The sequence below is a fragment of the Scophthalmus maximus genome, chromosome 6 (assembly GCF_022379125.1).
Source record: "Scophthalmus maximus strain ysfricsl-2021 chromosome 6, ASM2237912v1, whole genome shotgun sequence".
NCBI lineage: Eukaryota > Metazoa > Chordata > Actinopteri > Pleuronectiformes > Scophthalmidae > Scophthalmus > Scophthalmus maximus.
The window spans coordinates 14,970,230-14,987,543 of NC_061520.1; the positions used below are offsets into that span (position 1 = coordinate 14,970,230).

The 17,314-nt window shown below is 45.7% G+C and overlaps 1 protein-coding gene across 1 annotated transcript in view; it reads right to left on the minus strand.

The window, feature by feature from the left end:
• LOC118308921 (low-density lipoprotein receptor-related protein 1) overlaps window positions 1-17,314 on the minus strand; it is an 87,682-nt gene that overhangs the window by 22,385 nt on the left and 47,983 nt on the right. The window contains exons 13-41 of the mRNA XM_035630383.2: window positions 16,438-16,660; window positions 15,748-15,937; window positions 15,509-15,634; window positions 14,742-14,882; window positions 13,870-13,995; window positions 13,674-13,790; window positions 13,479-13,559; window positions 12,305-12,472; window positions 11,141-11,323; window positions 10,854-11,051; window positions 10,469-10,714; window positions 9,403-9,600; window positions 8,219-8,423; window positions 7,890-8,054; window positions 7,541-7,785; window positions 7,240-7,371; window positions 6,142-6,369; window positions 5,135-5,309; window positions 3,268-3,362; window positions 3,016-3,165; window positions 2,689-2,829; window positions 2,334-2,459; window positions 2,076-2,207; window positions 1,824-1,958; window positions 1,508-1,637; window positions 1,263-1,389; window positions 1,002-1,153; window positions 727-851; window positions 177-551 (exon numbers count right to left, since the gene is read on the minus strand). Coding sequence (XP_035486276.1) covers window positions 177-551; window positions 727-851; window positions 1,002-1,153; window positions 1,263-1,389; window positions 1,508-1,637; window positions 1,824-1,958; window positions 2,076-2,207; window positions 2,334-2,459; window positions 2,689-2,829; window positions 3,016-3,165; window positions 3,268-3,362; window positions 5,135-5,309; window positions 6,142-6,369; window positions 7,240-7,371; window positions 7,541-7,785; window positions 7,890-8,054; window positions 8,219-8,423; window positions 9,403-9,600; window positions 10,469-10,714; window positions 10,854-11,051; window positions 11,141-11,323; window positions 12,305-12,472; window positions 13,479-13,559; window positions 13,674-13,790; window positions 13,870-13,995; window positions 14,742-14,882; window positions 15,509-15,634; window positions 15,748-15,937; window positions 16,438-16,660 — 4,835 coding nt within the window. The remainder of the gene's footprint in view (window positions 1-176; window positions 552-726; window positions 852-1,001; window positions 1,154-1,262; window positions 1,390-1,507; window positions 1,638-1,823; window positions 1,959-2,075; window positions 2,208-2,333; window positions 2,460-2,688; window positions 2,830-3,015; window positions 3,166-3,267; window positions 3,363-5,134; window positions 5,310-6,141; window positions 6,370-7,239; window positions 7,372-7,540; window positions 7,786-7,889; window positions 8,055-8,218; window positions 8,424-9,402; window positions 9,601-10,468; window positions 10,715-10,853; window positions 11,052-11,140; window positions 11,324-12,304; window positions 12,473-13,478; window positions 13,560-13,673; window positions 13,791-13,869; window positions 13,996-14,741; window positions 14,883-15,508; window positions 15,635-15,747; window positions 15,938-16,437; window positions 16,661-17,314) is intronic.

Sequence of the window (17,314 nt, forward strand, 5' to 3'; positions counted from 1 at the left end):
TTTGGGTCCTTTGTTATTCACAAAAAAGTGGAGTAACCAGAAATGATGCTTGCCTAACGAAAGGGGCGGGGGGTGGAGATAAATTGGGAAAGAAGCTGAGTGGAGGGTGATTGTTAAAGAATAAGAGGATACAAAAAAAAAGGGTTTACACAAACTTCAGATGTGGAAATACTCACTCTCTACCACAGTCTTGCGGTCAGATCCATCATCGCTGATCTGCTGGATGTTGCCAAAGTGGATGTCACTGAAGAAGATGCGGTTGGCTCCCTTTCCTCCACCTCCTCTGTAATCAAAAGTGAGCGCGATGACATTCTTCATGTGCTCGGGGTCCTCAAATGGTTTGATGGGCGCGTTCAGGTTGTTTTCATCCGACAGGTGGACACTCTTTAGTATGGTGCGCTCCGAGTACAGCAGGTAGCCATCATAGTCACGGCAGCTGCTGCCGTCCTCGGCCAACATGCCATGGGCACAGGCGCATGTGCGCTGCCCGTTGCCACGGAAAAGACAAAGCTGCTGACAGCCGCCATTTTTGTCTTTGCACACATTTGTTCCTGCAAACAGACATGAAACCAATGACGTTATTATTAGCTATACTTTTCAAATCAATTTCTCTGATCTCTAAATGAATGCAGGAAGAGGCACATTTAAGGAATATTTAACTCTCCTATTAATTCCACTCATGATTTTTGACAGTTACACAGATGTAACAATGATCCCAGTGCTTACCTTGTTGCCTGGCCCTATTGAAAACCTTGATGTCTTTCAGCTGCACCCCGATACCAGTCCTCAGAGACACCGATTCTGTGGCGTTGTCCTTGTTGCCTCTCTTTATAGAGCCATTAGCATGTGTCCTTCAAAGCAGACAGACAGGCACCATTAAACATAGTCTGATGCTTACAGATATTACAGATGAATATCGGAAATGTAACAGACAATATCAGGCAAATGTCATTCACAACTACTCCAGAGGTGAGGCGTGGGGAAGGAACAGTAAATCTGACCTGTCACTCCAGTAGATGTAGCTCTCAAACACCGACACGGAGAACATGTCCATGTTGTTGTTGCCCAGCACCACCTCCCTGTTTTCTCCAGTTTCAAGGTTGATGCGCTCAATCTTGTCGGTCCTGGCGTCGCACCAATACAGCAGACCCTCCTACATGAGGACGGACGGTAATGGTTGAGATAGTGTGGTGATGAAAAGTCTCTCTCTCGTCTATGCAACACGGGGATGTAAAATGCTAGAATGGTCTGTCGTGCTTTACCTCATAGTCGATGGAGATACCATTGGGCCAGCTAATACTGACATTGACCAGGACGGCCCTCTGAGAACCATCCAGCCGAGACCGCTCGATACGGGGATACTGACCCCACTCTGTCCAGAACAGGTAGCTGCAAACACAAACACAGCAAGACACAGCGATAACTTCTTCAGTAATCAATAAGGAGAGAAAGTACAGAAGCTGAAGACAACCAGTACAGTAATTGGGGCTGTGTTGTGTCCACTCACCCTTTCGCAGGGTGGACGGTGATGGCACGAGGCTTGTCCAGGCCCTGGGAAATTACCACATAACGGAAGGAGCCGTTTAACCTGGCTACCTCAATCACATCAAACCCTTGGTCTGTCCAGTAGATGTTTCCTGTGGAGGGTGGGAGGAAGCAATGATGCCCAGGCTCATCAAGGTTTTTTTTTTCTTCTTGTTTTTTCTTTTCTCTCCCTCTCTCTTACTGCAAAAAAGCTCTCCTTGTTTTTAAGTGATCTCCTCTTTTTCTGTTCTTCTGCATGGGAACACAAGGTCAAAGACTGACGTTACTGCATTGCTCACCTGCTATCCAGTCAACAGCGATGCCTTCCACTCTGCCGATGCCATTAGTGACCACGTCCTCTCTCCAGGTCTGGTCTCTCTTGGCCCTGCTGATGGTGCTCAGGCCCATATCCACCCAGTAGATAGTGTCATTGTCTGGAAAAACACACAGTAAAGAGTCAGACTGAGTGCAGTGATGAAAGACAAAGAATACATTTGTGCCTGAGAATTAAAAAAGAAAAAAGTATATACGTATGTTAGAAAAAACCTCACCAGCATGGAAATCTATGCCCACAGCTAAGGATGTGCCTGACACTGGTACGAGGGCATCAGACTTATCTGAAGGGTCCAAAGGAATACCGCGTATTCCCTCATGCACAGAGTACAGCAGGAAAGAGCCAACTCCTGCAGCAAACAACAAAACAAAAAAACAACCCAGGTTTTAGACCCACACATTTATCATTTCTATCAGTTTCTTTAACTCAAAATAGGCTGGACCAAGAATACAGAGCGTGTGTGAACGTGACGTACCCTCACAGGACTGCTGTCCTCGGCGCAGGCTGTATCCTGCTGTGCACATGCAGGCTCTGGTGGTCGGGGAGGTGGGAAGACACAGCTGGGAACAGTCTCCATTGTTATTACTGCAAAGATTGGTGCCTGGGAACACAAAAGCACGGGAACAAAATGCACAAAACAAATCAAAGAGGAGTCGCAGAGACATAAACAGATGTGCTTTAGCGTAGATAAACAGGCTACAAGCAACAAGCAAAACAGACCTTCAAGGAGACAAGGTCATTTTTTCCTCTTGTTTCGAAATGTACTTTAACCAAAACAAACGCTCTATAAGCTCAGAAAAAAAGGCGGCACATGGCAGCCAGTCCTGCACCTTTCTGCACAGTCTCATTGTAGATTTTCATGTGCATCATGGGCGATGTGCTGTTCCTCAGGACTTTCCAGTTTCCACCGTCTTGCTTGTCACAGGTTCCTATCTGGTCCGTTCCCTGGTCCGCCCACCACAACTTGTCTCCTACGGGACACAGCACACAACAGGGTGGTCAACACTCCAGTGGAACCAGATGTTAACACTGGAGGGAAACATTGGCTTGGAGCAACATTCAGAGACACAAACACAAATATGCAACATGGTCACGTTATCATATGTCGGGCCTGAACATACATCACTGGCTGAAATGAACATATTTTGGAGACATACCCATGATGGCCAGAGCAGTAGCCTTGGTCAGCTTGCCCTTGACCCCCTCGAGCACCTCCAGGCCGGAGCCGTCCAGTTTGCAGCGGTTGACGGTGCTGTTTCCTGAGCTAATCCAGTAAAGCTGCTCCGTGTCAAAGTCAATGGAGAGACCTGGAGGAGAGACAGAGACAGAGCTGATGTGTAATGATACGTCCTGTCACTAGGGAGTGCTGTGTGTAATTTAGTCGTACAGAAAAAGACCACGCCACTCACCGACTGGGCCCTTCTGGTTGGTGAAGAGGACACTGCGGTTGCTGCCATCTGTGTTGGCTATGCTAATGTTGTCCCCATCGGTCCAGTAGAGTTTCCTGAAGGAGGCCGGCAGATGGAATCCGCAAAATTATTAGAGAAGACATGAACAAGAGAAGGAGAACTTTTAAATTCTTTTCCAGCACCTCACAATTTGCCAAGGAGAGATCAAACAAACAACACCTGTACTTTGATACATGGCAAAATCAGAGGTGTCCATTTCTGATGACAAAAAGCTACAATAAACCGAGGAGATCAACTTGTTGTCCTGAACTTTCTGTCACATGGAAGGAATTTCCAGCCCAAGTTCCTTTCATCAACCGAATTTATTATGTAATGTTTCTTAAGACTAATTATTTTTCTTTATAGTTTTTGTTGGTAACTTGCTGGATATATATATATTTTTTTTATTTTTTTTTTTTTGCTGAACAGGCGATTTTAAGTGAGATGTGACCAATTGTTTATTTTCTTGAAAAAATGTGCTTGATATCAAAGAGACTAGAGCGATTATGCAAAAATGTTTCAATTCAAGGCGCGACCAAGTTCACCAGAGGCTGATGAAGTTGGGCGAAGCAGAGGTAAAGCTGAGCTGGTGAACTGGACAACATGCCACAGTTGTCTCACTCACTATCGAACACGGTGCGTACACTCACATAAACACCTTCTTCTGGCCTTTAACCTTGCTGCTAAGACACACACACATGCGGGACATTTTGATTGAGTGTCACCGCGTCTAGAATGTGTGCAGTCTATGTTTAACGGGTTATCTATCCTCTGGCCCCATCACCCACTTCCTGTTGAATCCTACCACATCCACCACACCCTTCATTTGTTTGTTAAACATCCCTTTAAATAAAGTTTTTGAATCACTTAAACTCCCACACTGTCGTATTTTAGCACACACGCACGCACATCCAAGTTTGAATTTCCAACTGCCTTTGCCCCCACCCACTCGTGAACACATTCTGGGCATGGAGTGTGTGTGCCAGAGAGACAGGACAGCCCAAGCATATGGATCTAACATCTGCTTCTCATTTTCCCCCATGCCAACAATGCTTAGATCAGAAACATTCCACTGTTTAAGTCGGCTAAGCCTTTAAAGAGAGGAAGGGATACACACACAAAAAAAAACCCACACAAAACGCATTTCTGGAGAAATTTTCTCTTTTTTGGGGGAGAAATTTCGCAAGAAAATATTCTTTCTTCATCCACCGCAAATACTCTAAAGCAAACATATTCTTGCCACACAAAAAATCTATAAAAACAGAACAGAGGTGACGTTTGTCTCTCCTGTGCTGGTAATAGGAGAGGCCGAGTCCAGGTTGGGGAGCTTTCAAGAGGGAAGACAGAGGGGAAAAAACGGACATTTCTGCTGCACAAGGTAGAAGAAAAACAGAAGAAGCTAAACACTAAAACAGAAATAGCGACATAGACACTGGCTCTAAATAATTCATAGACAGTCTAACTGAGCACAGACGCTGTCTTCAAAATTAGAAATGGAGCAAGAAAGAGAGAGAGAGAGAGACACACAGAGGAGAATGATGAAACCGGGGGGAGAATAATTTGAAGGACTTCCTGAGTGAAGAACAGTCAGAGGTCAGTGACCGTTTATACCAAATTTACTCGGCCTGTCATCGCTGACTGCAAACAGAGGGCGGCCTGACAGCCACACACTGCCCAAGTGTGTGTGACTGTGTGTGTGCACTTCAGTGTATCTGTGCTGTGGGTTAAAGGTGAAATCAGGAGGGTGTGCTGAGAGCAACAGCTTCATTTTGACTCAGTGTCACAGCTTAATGGAGTGTGTGTGTGTGTGTGTTTGCATATGACCAACCCTAGTATTGGATGCAGCACCAGGCAGTGTGGTTTGTCCAGACCCTGGATCACAGCATTTTTGAAGGAGCCGTCCAATCTGGCAACATTGATCTGCTTCTTATTGGCGTCATAGCTGGTCCAGAACAGGTTCCTGGACACCCAGTCCACTGCTAGACCATGGGCATTGGGCAGATCTGGGAAAAAAGATAAAAAAGATAAACAAACACATAGCCATTAATCAGCCTTCTCGGCCCTGTTATATAAGAACCAAAACATTCTGGAAATCAGAAGGGCCGTTTGGCTCATCGTCTAATTCATAAAGCAGAGAGAAACGGGGGAGAAGGACTGCAACGGAGGACACTCTTCACTGAGCCCCTCCCCCCCTTTTTCTCCCTGTTGCTATGCCTGTTCAGTTTCTCCTCATAGCTCATCAGCTTACAGTGACAACTGTGGCAGATTTCCTTCTCAAAAACTCAAAGCAATGCTTGAAACACTGTGGTTCTTTGATTGAACACAACAGTGGACAGAGGCAGCGGCTTTATCAGCTCGATAATTTGACTGAACAACTTCATGTTCAGGTGACGTTTAAAATCAACAACTGTGTAAAAGGGTCTTAAATATACACTTCATACAGGGAGAGATGGAGGTTAAAGCTACATAATCCAGACAAGAAGACACCACTCGCCAAATTCTTCTTTCACAGCATCACTCTTTGGAGGGCTTAATGAGACCACTTTGGCAAGTGCCTACCTACAGTTGCTAAGCTTTAAAGTGAGCAGTAAATTGTACCTTTGTATAAATCTATATAAAACAAAGTGCCACATTAAGGTATAGTTAGGATCATATTTTCTCTGAGAGCTCATCATTTGAATTTAAGAAAAAACTTGAAGAAAATGGCAAAATTGAAATGTTAAAAAGTATAAATGGATAAATTATATAATAAATTATATAATAAATATAATTGGGTCTGTAAAAACAATGAGCCAGAAGTTTGTTGGGTATTCTGCTGCGTTGTTTTGTCCGTACCAGCAGAGACCACAGTCTCGACTCCAGTGCCATTAATGAACGCTCTCTTGATGGTCTGAGTGCGCACGTCTGACCAGTAGATGCGGTGCTCCTGAGCGTCATAGTCCACCACGGTCACATTGTCGATGTCTGGCACAGTGAAGGAGATAATGTAGTTGTAGTACGGGTTGTCGATGTCCACTCCTCGGATCTCGATCTGGCGAGCATACAGCAGGAACTGGCGAGACTCTGTGGGAGGGAGGGAGGGGGAGAAGATATTGACATGTTCCTTCGGTAACTCTCAAACGCTTCATCATTTAATGGGTGTAATCAAGAGTTAAATGCAGCAACAAGTCAAAAGTCAAATACATGAGCACAGACAAATGCACAGGGCTGTGTAATTGGTGGTTGCAGCATGGCTGGCTGCGTCTGCGCATAATTCCTGCCACTTGCACAAACAGTTAATCCAATAGCATCTCCCTGACGATTGTGTCTGGCTGGCTAACTCGATGCTACAGCCGTGACAGCGCGAGTGGATTCAGTCAGTGCAGATACATTACAGCTGGATTGGTCTCAACAGTCCTATCAACACTTAACCGTGTGCGGCTTAAATGATGGACAGGAAGAGTGTGTGTGTGGGGGGGGGGGGGGGGGGGGGAGAGAGTAATGACAGTGTCAGGCTGTATCGGGCCGGACCAGACGGGGTGGGAGATGTGGAAGGTTGTGGCCGATGCCTGCATCAGACAGAATGGGGCTCTCCATTCCATTACCCCTGAAGATAATAGAGAGTGCTGCCCTGAATACTAAACTCACACGCCGAATAAACAGGCCCACTCTCCGCGTTCACAGACAGACACTTCAATGCGCACCAAGGTTGTCACAGCAATAGCAGCTGATAGTGTAAAAAAGTCTAGATTTCTCTCGCTCTCCCTTTCACACACACACACACACACACACACACATCCATACACAAAATGCACAACAAACAAATCTGCGAGGACAGGGATTACAAAGACACGCAGTTCCAATGGGCCCGGAGGGGAATCAAAGTGTCTTTTCTTGATTGTCTGCATTTATTGATGCATTTAATGCATTTTAGTATTTAGTTGTCATGCTCACCGTAGCAAGTGCGTCTGTCGGGGCCCAGTTTCATGAGGTGAGGGCAGGCACACGAGAAGGTCTGGTTGTAGTTGATGAGACAGAGATGAGAGCATGGCTCCTTGCCATCTTTAGCCGCACACGGGTTCGGAGCTGGGGAGAAGTGAGTATGGAACAGTACTAATTCAGTATTTGTTCTTTTTGCAAGGTTGGTTGTCATGATATACAAAGGAGCTCTAAACAAACAAACAAGTTGCCTCAAGCTTTTCTGTACCAATATTTCAGACTGCAGTCCAGGAGCATGTGCATCTGTGTTTCTCACCCTGCGGCTGTCTGGATGGATGGTAGACCTGGAGGTCAAAAGGTTGTGTGTTGGTCCTCTGGACGACGGTGACATTGCTCCCAGTCCACTTGTTTGCCTTGGCCAGTGTGTTGGTCCTCCAGTCTGTCCAGTAAACCTCTCCACCGTACATGGTGACCGCAAAGGGATGCGACAGATACTCATGTCCCCTCAGAACCTCGATGAGACCGGAACCGTCGTACTTGGCTGAATAAATGGCGTCCGATCTGCGAACAGCACAATTTTCAGTTACTGTACATTCGTGGGTAAAAGATACTGAATGTGCATCAAACAAAGATGTTTGTGTGTGTGTTCATGTCTCCTGTATGACCTGGCATCGATCCAGAGGATGCGTCGCTCAAGATAATCCACAGTGAGTCCATTTGGCCAGCCTCCATTGCCAGTTTCCTTATGGATGGTCTTCCTGCCTTCTCCACTCATGGATGCAGCTTCAATCCTTGGGAGGCTGGCATCCCAGTCTGTCCAGAAGAGGATCCTGCAACGTGGACATTCACTTATTAAGGTACAATATGTACAGGATGAGTATAAAACCCCAGGTCCATGGTTACTGCACCAAAACATTTAGCCTTTAAGATTCTGTAAATGAGTTGATATGAGCATGATATGAGCGGGAGATAGGGAAAGCAGTTCAGTCGTTACCCATCCCGGGGGTCTAGGGCAATAGCTCGAGGGTGCTCCACCTCCCCGGCCAGCAGTGTAGTCCTCATGGTGCCATCCAACTTGGCTACCTCTATCTGATCCAGGTTGCTTTCCACCCAGTAAATGTTTCCTGCGATCCAGTCCACTGCCAGACCCTCAGGGGTGGCCAGCCCATACTGGATTACCACATCAAAGCTGGTTAAAGCTAAGAGGACGGATGGAGAACACAGGAGAGATGATCAAAACTCTTTTTTTCTTTTTGTATGTTGGTATTTCTTTATTTCTTTCGTTATGGAAAAGAAAGCACAACCAGGACTTTGGTTGGAATGTCTTTGTATCATCCATCATTGTTTAAAAGGGGCTAGAGACATCAGATCTAATTACATTTCCTTTTGCTCCTCAGTAAAATAAACATCCCTTCGGGCACTTAAGTTTCTTAATGAATTGGCACAGTATTTCAATATGTATGAATAAAAGCTTGCAAGAATGGGATTTGCTGATGGCAGCATTTCCGATTACACAGTAAAGGGAAGCACTGATTCGTTTTGCGTCAGTATTTACAAATTATTTAAATGCAATCAGGCAATTTGGGTTCGGGGCTAACATTGCATCACAAAGTGTAATTCCTTTAATCAAATAACTAGACGCTATGTTAGGGAGAGAGCACATTCCAATTCAGTAAATTAAAACATAAATAAATACAGCAGTGTCCGAGCAGGGAGTTGGTCCTACAATTACTGAATGGGTCTTTTAAATATGTGGTGTCCTACAATGCTAAAGAGACTTTTTCCAACCTTTCCATTAGCTCCCTAATCAGAGGGACGTGTTTTATTTTTTGTGATGAGTCATTGTCCGGTCTGGAGCAATGAAAACACACACACACACACACACACACACACACACACACACACACACACACACACACACACACACACACACACACACACACACACACACACACACACACACACACACACACACACACACACACACACACACACACACACACACACACACACACACACACACACACACACTTTCTATATGTAGGCTGTTGGTTGTGCCAAATAAATGTTGCACACAGACAAAAAACAAACACACACAGACAAATATGCATAAATGCAACATGACTTTGGTGTGTCCGGTTGCTTCGCTGCATATTAACTGTGTTGCAAAACACTCACCTCCATTCTCAGACAGCTTCCCGCGATAGATCTTATCCTCCACCACGTCAGTCCAATAGAGGGCGCTCTGGCTGAGATGGAAGTCCAGCGCAATGGTGTTTCTTAAGCCTGGTACCAACACACTGAACTCTCCTTTATTCAGATCAATGCGGCGGATCTCGTGGCGGTTTGAGAAGATGATGAAGGGCTTGAAAGGATCTGTGGAAGAGGAAGAGGAACGATTAGAGGCCATCATTGAGAGGGGAACCCAGCAGATGGTTGAGGGTTAAAGCTGTTTGCTTGGCCACTGTTGATTGTGACTCGAAATACTGCCGAACAGCTCTGCTGGAAAACACTGCGGCCATGTTCCCGTGCAGCGTTTGAAAGAGGGACTGTGTTGAACATGGATGTAATCCCGCGTAATTAAAACACAGTGTAAATAAGACTATATCTGTTATCTGTTCCTAACAGGCAGTCGGGCAGGCAGCAAGATGAATGAGTCACTATAGGACTCTAGGTCTCTATGTTTCCTCACCGGCTAACTACTTGCTTTATGTAGATGTTAAGATTCAAAGTAGCTTTAATGTGACCGACCTTGCTGACTTTAATAGAACAAATTTCTGCTGTTTATACGCCAATATTTGAGATTCTTTTCATGAAACAATGATAAATATCAATTTTTAAAAAACAAAGTCCAGGTCTTTTTATGTTTCCTTGGTGCACCTTTCCCTCATTTTCAGATACCGGTGTGAATGACCTTCCTCTTCCTATTTTCCTGTCTCCAGTGCTCTGTCTATTGTCAGATTCAGTATCAGTCTTTGGAATAACTGTGGTTTCCCCAAACCGCACGGTTTCCTGCTACAGTGGCTTCTCCTCTGCACAATCCCAAACCCACACCACACTTCTTGAGTCCACAGTCTTGATTCCTAACAAAGCACAGAACCCAGTCACCTCTAAACTTCCTGCCTTGGTGTACAGCTCCCATTAATCAAATGTTCAACTTCTTCCCTGACGTCTTTTCACTCCCCCACCCCAACACTTCACTCGGACTATCTTACCCTCTCCTACTGTTTCCTCTGTCTCTTACCCGTACTCTTGCAGTTCTCCATGTCGGGCTCCAGTTCCCAGCCCTCATAACATGAGCATTTCACACTGAACTTGTCCTGTTCACAGCGTTGACTGCACTTAAGGTGTTTGGCACAGAAACTCTGGATCTGACAGGTCTTGTTGTCGGACCCTAACTCCATGCCGAGTGGACAGGAACAGATCACACCCTCGCCAGGGGCCACTGTGCAGTTATGGCTGCAGTCCCCATTGTCCAGTGAACACAGGTCTGTAAAGAAAAAAAAGAACTGTTATTAAACCACTGTCTGCATCTTAAATAACAACTTCAAAGATCAAAGATGCAGAGTTTTTATTTGCTGTTATGATGCTGCCTATGCTGAAATACTGGCTACTGTTCTGTCTCTTACCACACAGTTTCTCATCAGAGCCATCTGGACAGTCGTCTTTGCCATCACAAAGTTTCTCCGACGGCAGACAGATGGTGGAGTCGTTGGCGCAGACATGATGAGAGAGCTTACACACCAGCGCCTCACAATTGTCCTCGTCGGAGTTGTCCTCACAGTCACTGTCACCGTCGCACACCCAGGCCTTGCTGATACAGCGCGCTATGGACAGAGGGCAGGGTTACTTCAAAAATAAGCAACGAACTTCATGCACTTCGAGGAGAACTTCATTTGAGGCGTGGCCTCCTCACCGGAGTCTCTGCAGCCGAACTTGACAGCTGGATCACACATGTGCGTGACACCCTCACAGTTCTTCTCATCGCTCAGGTCCATGCAGTCAGTGTCGCCATCGCAGCGCCAACGCAAGGGGATGCACAGGCCGTCCATTCGGCACTGAAACTCGTCAGTATGACAACCGCCAGGAGGACGCGTGGCTGAGGGGGGAAAGAAATAATGGAAAACTGAGAGCGAGCGAGAAAGAGAGATGCAAAGAGCGCAGATGCTCCACAATGAACCAACGCTTGGTTAGAGCCCTTTTAGGTCATGCACACAATTTGAGTATCATTATGAAACAGTAGCAGGACAAATATGATATATATAGTGTATACATAGTAGCCTATATACAGTACAACACGTGCAGGGTATGCATTACTCCAATGCATCTCATTGTTTTTGTTAAACTGTTAATAGAAGCATAATTACTAATAGATAATCACAATTGGGTATATCTATATCAGGTGTTGTGATTTTAAAAAGACAGTTGTTACATCAGTCACTTTAAACAAATAGCAGGAGTTCTCATGTGTCAGCAGCGGTGCCCATGAGGCTGGTGCCAGTGGGACTAATGTGGGCCCAGGACCTGTTACATCTGCTGACTGAAATGTAAACACAAGCTCAATTCACGCAGCAAATTACAGTGCAGAGATGTAACCACCAACCCATGATAATAACCCCCCTGTCAACGCTTTGTTCCATAAAAACTGTAAAAAAAAGAAAAGAAAAGAAAACAGTAGAAAATTGATTGTGAATAGTAGCTTTGAATGTTAGCCCTAACTTTTATTCGTGACTAGTTATTAATGGTTATTCTGAGTGACTAGGGCCATATTTCCTTGAATGTGCAATGCACCACGTGTTGCCTCTTCTGGCATTTTAATTTCCAGGAGTGGGATCAAGAGAAAATGTGCTTTATCACACATTATTAGTGGGTGTGTTGAAGGCTATATATATATATATATATATATATATATATATAAAAAAAAAAGAAATATAAAGAAAAAAATTGTTTTTTAATTTGTAAGTATTTCTTGTAAACCCTCATTTCTTATTTCATACACGCAAATAATCCGACGCAGGGAAGAGTTTTCCTAACTCTGAATGTAGCAAACAGCGGCTGGTGGGCAGGTTCAGACACTGACCCTGGTTGGTGCAGTTTGCATGGGTCTCGTCGCTGTAGTCCCCGCAGTCATTGTCTCCGTCACAGGTCCAGTAATCCGGGATGCAGCGGCCGCTGTTACATTTGAACTGAGCGCTGGAGCAGGAGTGACTACAGCCCGCCTCGTCGCTGTTGTCCCCGCAGTCATTATCTGAAAAATAAACACAGTGAAACAACACCCACTCTCTCACATTACGCCAATGTCAATGAGGGACAAATATTTATTCTGTACATATCAATATGCAGAGAGTAATTGCTTCTTCTTTTTTTCACAATTAACACATAGTGACATAGAAAAACTATGAAATACCAATGAAATAGAATATGAGAGATGAGAGTTCAAATAATGACAGAAACTGCATAGATCAGACCATGCACCATGAGGGAATGTACCCAGCACTGATACATTAAGCTTGGCAGCAGAGCATCATAAGCACATATGCCCACGTGGTAGAGGGCAACCTAACGAATCATTATTATCACATCGTACTGTAGTTAACTTTCCTAGTCATTAAGGAAAGACAATATATTCTGTAAATAAACTCTCTTTTTAACATTTAACCTAACATCCAATGACATCTACACCCAATTTAATGGAGTTGCGTTAATTCATTTGATTGCTCGCTGGCTGAGTAATGCACTCGCAATTTATCAGACTGAATCTTTTGCTTCAAACCTGTGTGCAGCAGACTAAATCAATTGCAGCAGTATTGGCCTCAGCTTGTGGCCACGTTCATTAAGCATAAAAGCAGCACTAAGCTCTCCCTGTTTCCAGTCCTATAGAGCTAGACTAGCGTCATGGCCGCTGTGGTGCATGTTGATCTATGCACTAACCGGGCAGGTTTGGACAATTCAACTCATCAGAGCCGTCCCCACAATCCTTTTCTGAAAGACAGAATCAACGGAAGACAGCAGAGTGGGCGACCAGCACAACACGCAGCAAAACCAACAACACAGAACAACAACACAGACAAAAGGGCGGGGGGGAGGACGGACAAAAAAAACACCAACGTACAAGGTGACAAAAAAGAAGCGTGTGGGACGATATGAGGCTGGTGACAATACATGCGGAGGAAACTGTGGAGGAGGGGAAGCGAGGAGTTGCCACTGTAAACACTGATGGAGAGGAGAGGAGAGGTCAAAGAACAGACACTGACCATTATCACAGCGCCAATTAATGTTGATGCAGCGCCCGTTGTTGCAGGTGAACTGGGTGAGGGGGAAACATGTGGGGTAGGCTGTGGACAGAACGGGATGTTTAGACAGGTTGCTTCTCAAAAAGGACCTCGACACACCACAAGCAATGAAATCACACCAGAGCTACTGTATATCGTGAGGATAAGTTGACCGACCGCAGGAAGCAGGTTCATCGGAGCGATCGCCGCAGTCGTCATCCAGGTCACATGTCCATGAAAGAGGGATGCAGCGACCGCTGGCACACGAGTACTGATTAGGCGGGCAGGTTCGAGCTGAAAGACAACACTCGTGTCACACGTGAAGAAGAGCAAACTCTCAGATTTCCATATGGGAGCATGTTCGTTTGTGTACCTGAGCAGGTGGTGTTGGACTCGTCCTCGTCGTTGCCACAGTCGTTGTCGCCGTCACACAGCCAGCGCAGAGGGATGCAGCGGTTGTTCTTGCACTTGAACCTGTCCGTGGGGCATGTGTGCTGGTCTGCAGGGAAGAAAGGGCTCATTGAATGACACGGAGGAAATGGAGGAAAATGAGAAGCCGTGCGGGGAGGGGGGTGAGGAATGGAAAGTTGAAACGAGCGGTGGGTATGTGACGTGCAAATGAGTGAACGAGACGGCGGATATCGTAGCCGTTTTGGACTGGATTTCTGTTTTGTCAGGAACGGGAGCATGTCTGTGCTTTGACCACAGACAGACAGACAAGCAGACGGAGAGCTTTTCCAGACACACAGACACTGCTACATTCCTCCTTGCACACAGACTCACGCGCACTGTGTACTCACATATACACACAATTTGTGCATATAAACACACACTCACGCGTTTCAGAGCGGGCTCTCTCATTTCGCTTCTGGCATCACCAGACTGTGGAACTCAGAGTGCCAGAGGTCAGTTGACTCAGTATCAACAGGAGTATGGAGTTTCTTCCCCATCTTTATTCAAGAGCGTGGTCTTTCATTTTTGAGAGCATTATTATTTCTTTGTTTCGCATTCAGATTTTGCAGTGCTTTCCCTAGAAAGCCGTGGCCTCTCTCTCTCAAACAGTCCCTGCTAGTCTGCAAATATGCTGCTCTCCTCGCACCCAGGCTGCTTCTGTGCGCTCGAGAAACTTTCGCTCCTATAATTTCTGCCTCTTGCTCTTGGATTTTTGAGAAACGACCCTGTCAAAATTACCCAACCAGAGCAAAGTCCCTTGACCACTGATCAATTGTGGGCACAGTAACTCACGGCACAGCTCCGGAGCCTCATCACTGTTGTCCAGACAGTCGTTGTCTCCGTCACACTTCCAGCGCTCCTGGATGCAGCGGTTGTTCTTGCATGCAAACTCTCCCGCCTGGCACTGAGGAGGGGGCACGTAGGACGGGTTGGCTGCGGAGGGAGAGGTGGAGGAATGAAAAACAATGTGAAAAAGATCACATGGAAGAGAAACAGGATACAGTTATTGATTTCCAAAACTTGGAGGGGTTCCGTGGAAAAGAGACGTTTTATGAAAAACTATTAAGTCATTATTCAAAATTCACCCCACCCATATTTGGCTAAAGCTGAGCAGACCGGTCGCTGCGAGAAATGTAAGACATACATGGGCTGGACCAAATAACACTGATGCTTGAACAATAAATTCCTTTCCAAAGACTTTACTCAAGCAGTTGATTTTGTCGTCTTGTTGTTTTATACTGTATTTCATTTGTATTACAACATAACATAGAGGTAGGCACCACTTTAAGAACACCTTGAATATTGTACACTTCACAGAGGCAGGATTGGAAAAAATTATGCACGCACGCACGCACACGCGCACACACACACACACACACACACACACACACACACACACACACACACACACACACACACACACACACACACACACACACACACACACAGCTTGACACCATACTGGAAATAAAACCTTATATGTTATTATTCAAAATTGGCGACATAAGAAATACATGACCCTTCAGTCTCACACATGAACACATCATATATGTATCTACCTTTGCAGCTGGTGTTGTCAGCCGGGTCTAGTATTTGGTCCTCTGCACAGGCACACTGTCGGCCTCCTGGTATGGCCAGACACAGACTGCTGCAGCCTCCGTTGTACACACGACACGCATTCGAGCCTGTCGGTGAGCAAACATGAATGTACACAGAACTTTTTTCCACAACTTTTGAATTAGCGTGGATAGGAGGCTGGATGAGAAGACCGTTCTCTGCGTGATGCGTCCCCCGTTACCTTGCTGCTGCTGGGCGTCGTACATTCGGATTTCAAAGATGGGCGGTCGCTCATTGCGCAACAGAGTGGCAGCGCCAGTCGTGGTGTCCAACTTGTAAATACTGCCACTGCGGTACTCGTTCCAGAACAAGAAGTGTTTATAGTGGCAAAGACCGAAGGCGTGGTTCAGTTCCTGACCTTCGTACACCGTCTGGCGAGGAGAGGAAAGCAACAAGATGGCAAAAATGTGATCTCATAGGTTATTTTGTGAAGGCCATTTGAACCTAACAAGTATCGGAGAAAGAGTAGCATAAAACATCAAAATCATAAATCTATGTGGCCCTAAAATTAAAAAAATTCAGTGATATTCAGAATATTGGGTGTAAAATTTAGATTTCAACTATCAACTATCACATTCCAGTTTCTGTGTTATAAATTTTAAATGCTAGAAACAACATCATTAAACCACAATATATCCAACACACAGGCCAATGAAAAAAACATCATCAATCTCGCCACAAGGACTGAACTGTCGTTAAAAAGCAGCTCGAGCCCACGGGCCCTGGACGGCATTGTGATGGACCACCCACTGTCTCCTACGGCTTTAAAGCTCATTCACAGCTGCTCAGAATAAAGTCCTGCTCTTATTCTAGTGAACCGCTCTGTCCTCTGACTGCCTTAAAGTCCTTTACGATCATGGCCGATGCTGACCTTGCGTTCAGTGCTGTTGAGATAGACCATCTCAATGCGGTCGTAGTAGGCGTCCACCCAGTAGAGGATGCCCTGTGGGATGTCCAGACTCAGGCCGTTGGGCCACAGCACCGTTTTGCTGGTCAGGAACACGTTTCTGTTGGAGCCGTCCATCCAAGCCCGCTCGATTTTGCCTCGCTTGCTCTCCTTAGGATCTTCCTCCCAGTCTGTCCAGTACATCCACCTGAGGAAGGAACAGAGGAACTCTGGTGTGTAACAACAAAAAAGGAAAGGATATGTTCCGGCATCTCGAAGAAGCTTTTTGCTTTAACGTAGGAATGTCATTTTATCCAGCTGCCTAATGCAACACTTCTCAAAGCGTCCAGTGAGGCGGCTCCACAGTATCTCTCAGTTGATCTGCACGTAGGCAAACCAATGTTTCTCACCAGGTACTTTAGGACATGCAAATCTTCACCTAATCTCAGCTCAGCCTGAGAGCACTGGCTGTTCACAACATTATGCAAACCTAAAAACATCCCCCTTCCGCTGGAACATGACTGACATTGGCATTAACTTTTCATATTTCCTTTTTCCATCCGTCTCTTCCTTCTTCTTCACTTCGTTTCCTTTCTGCAACTTTCTCCTCCTCCTCCTCCTCCTCTCTCAGCCTGATTGATGGCAGGCATTAGTGCAGGCAAGTGTCTTTCCCTCAGGGATTGTGTGGACACACATCACCCTGTCACTAGCAATCCACAGAGTGTGTGTGTGTGTGTGTGTGTGTGTGTGTGTGTGTGTGTGTGTGTGCGCGCGTATGTGTATGAGCGTTTTTCATAGAGAGAGCGAGCAACGAGGAGGTCATATCAATAAGACACATCTTTACACAGCAAGATTAAGAGCT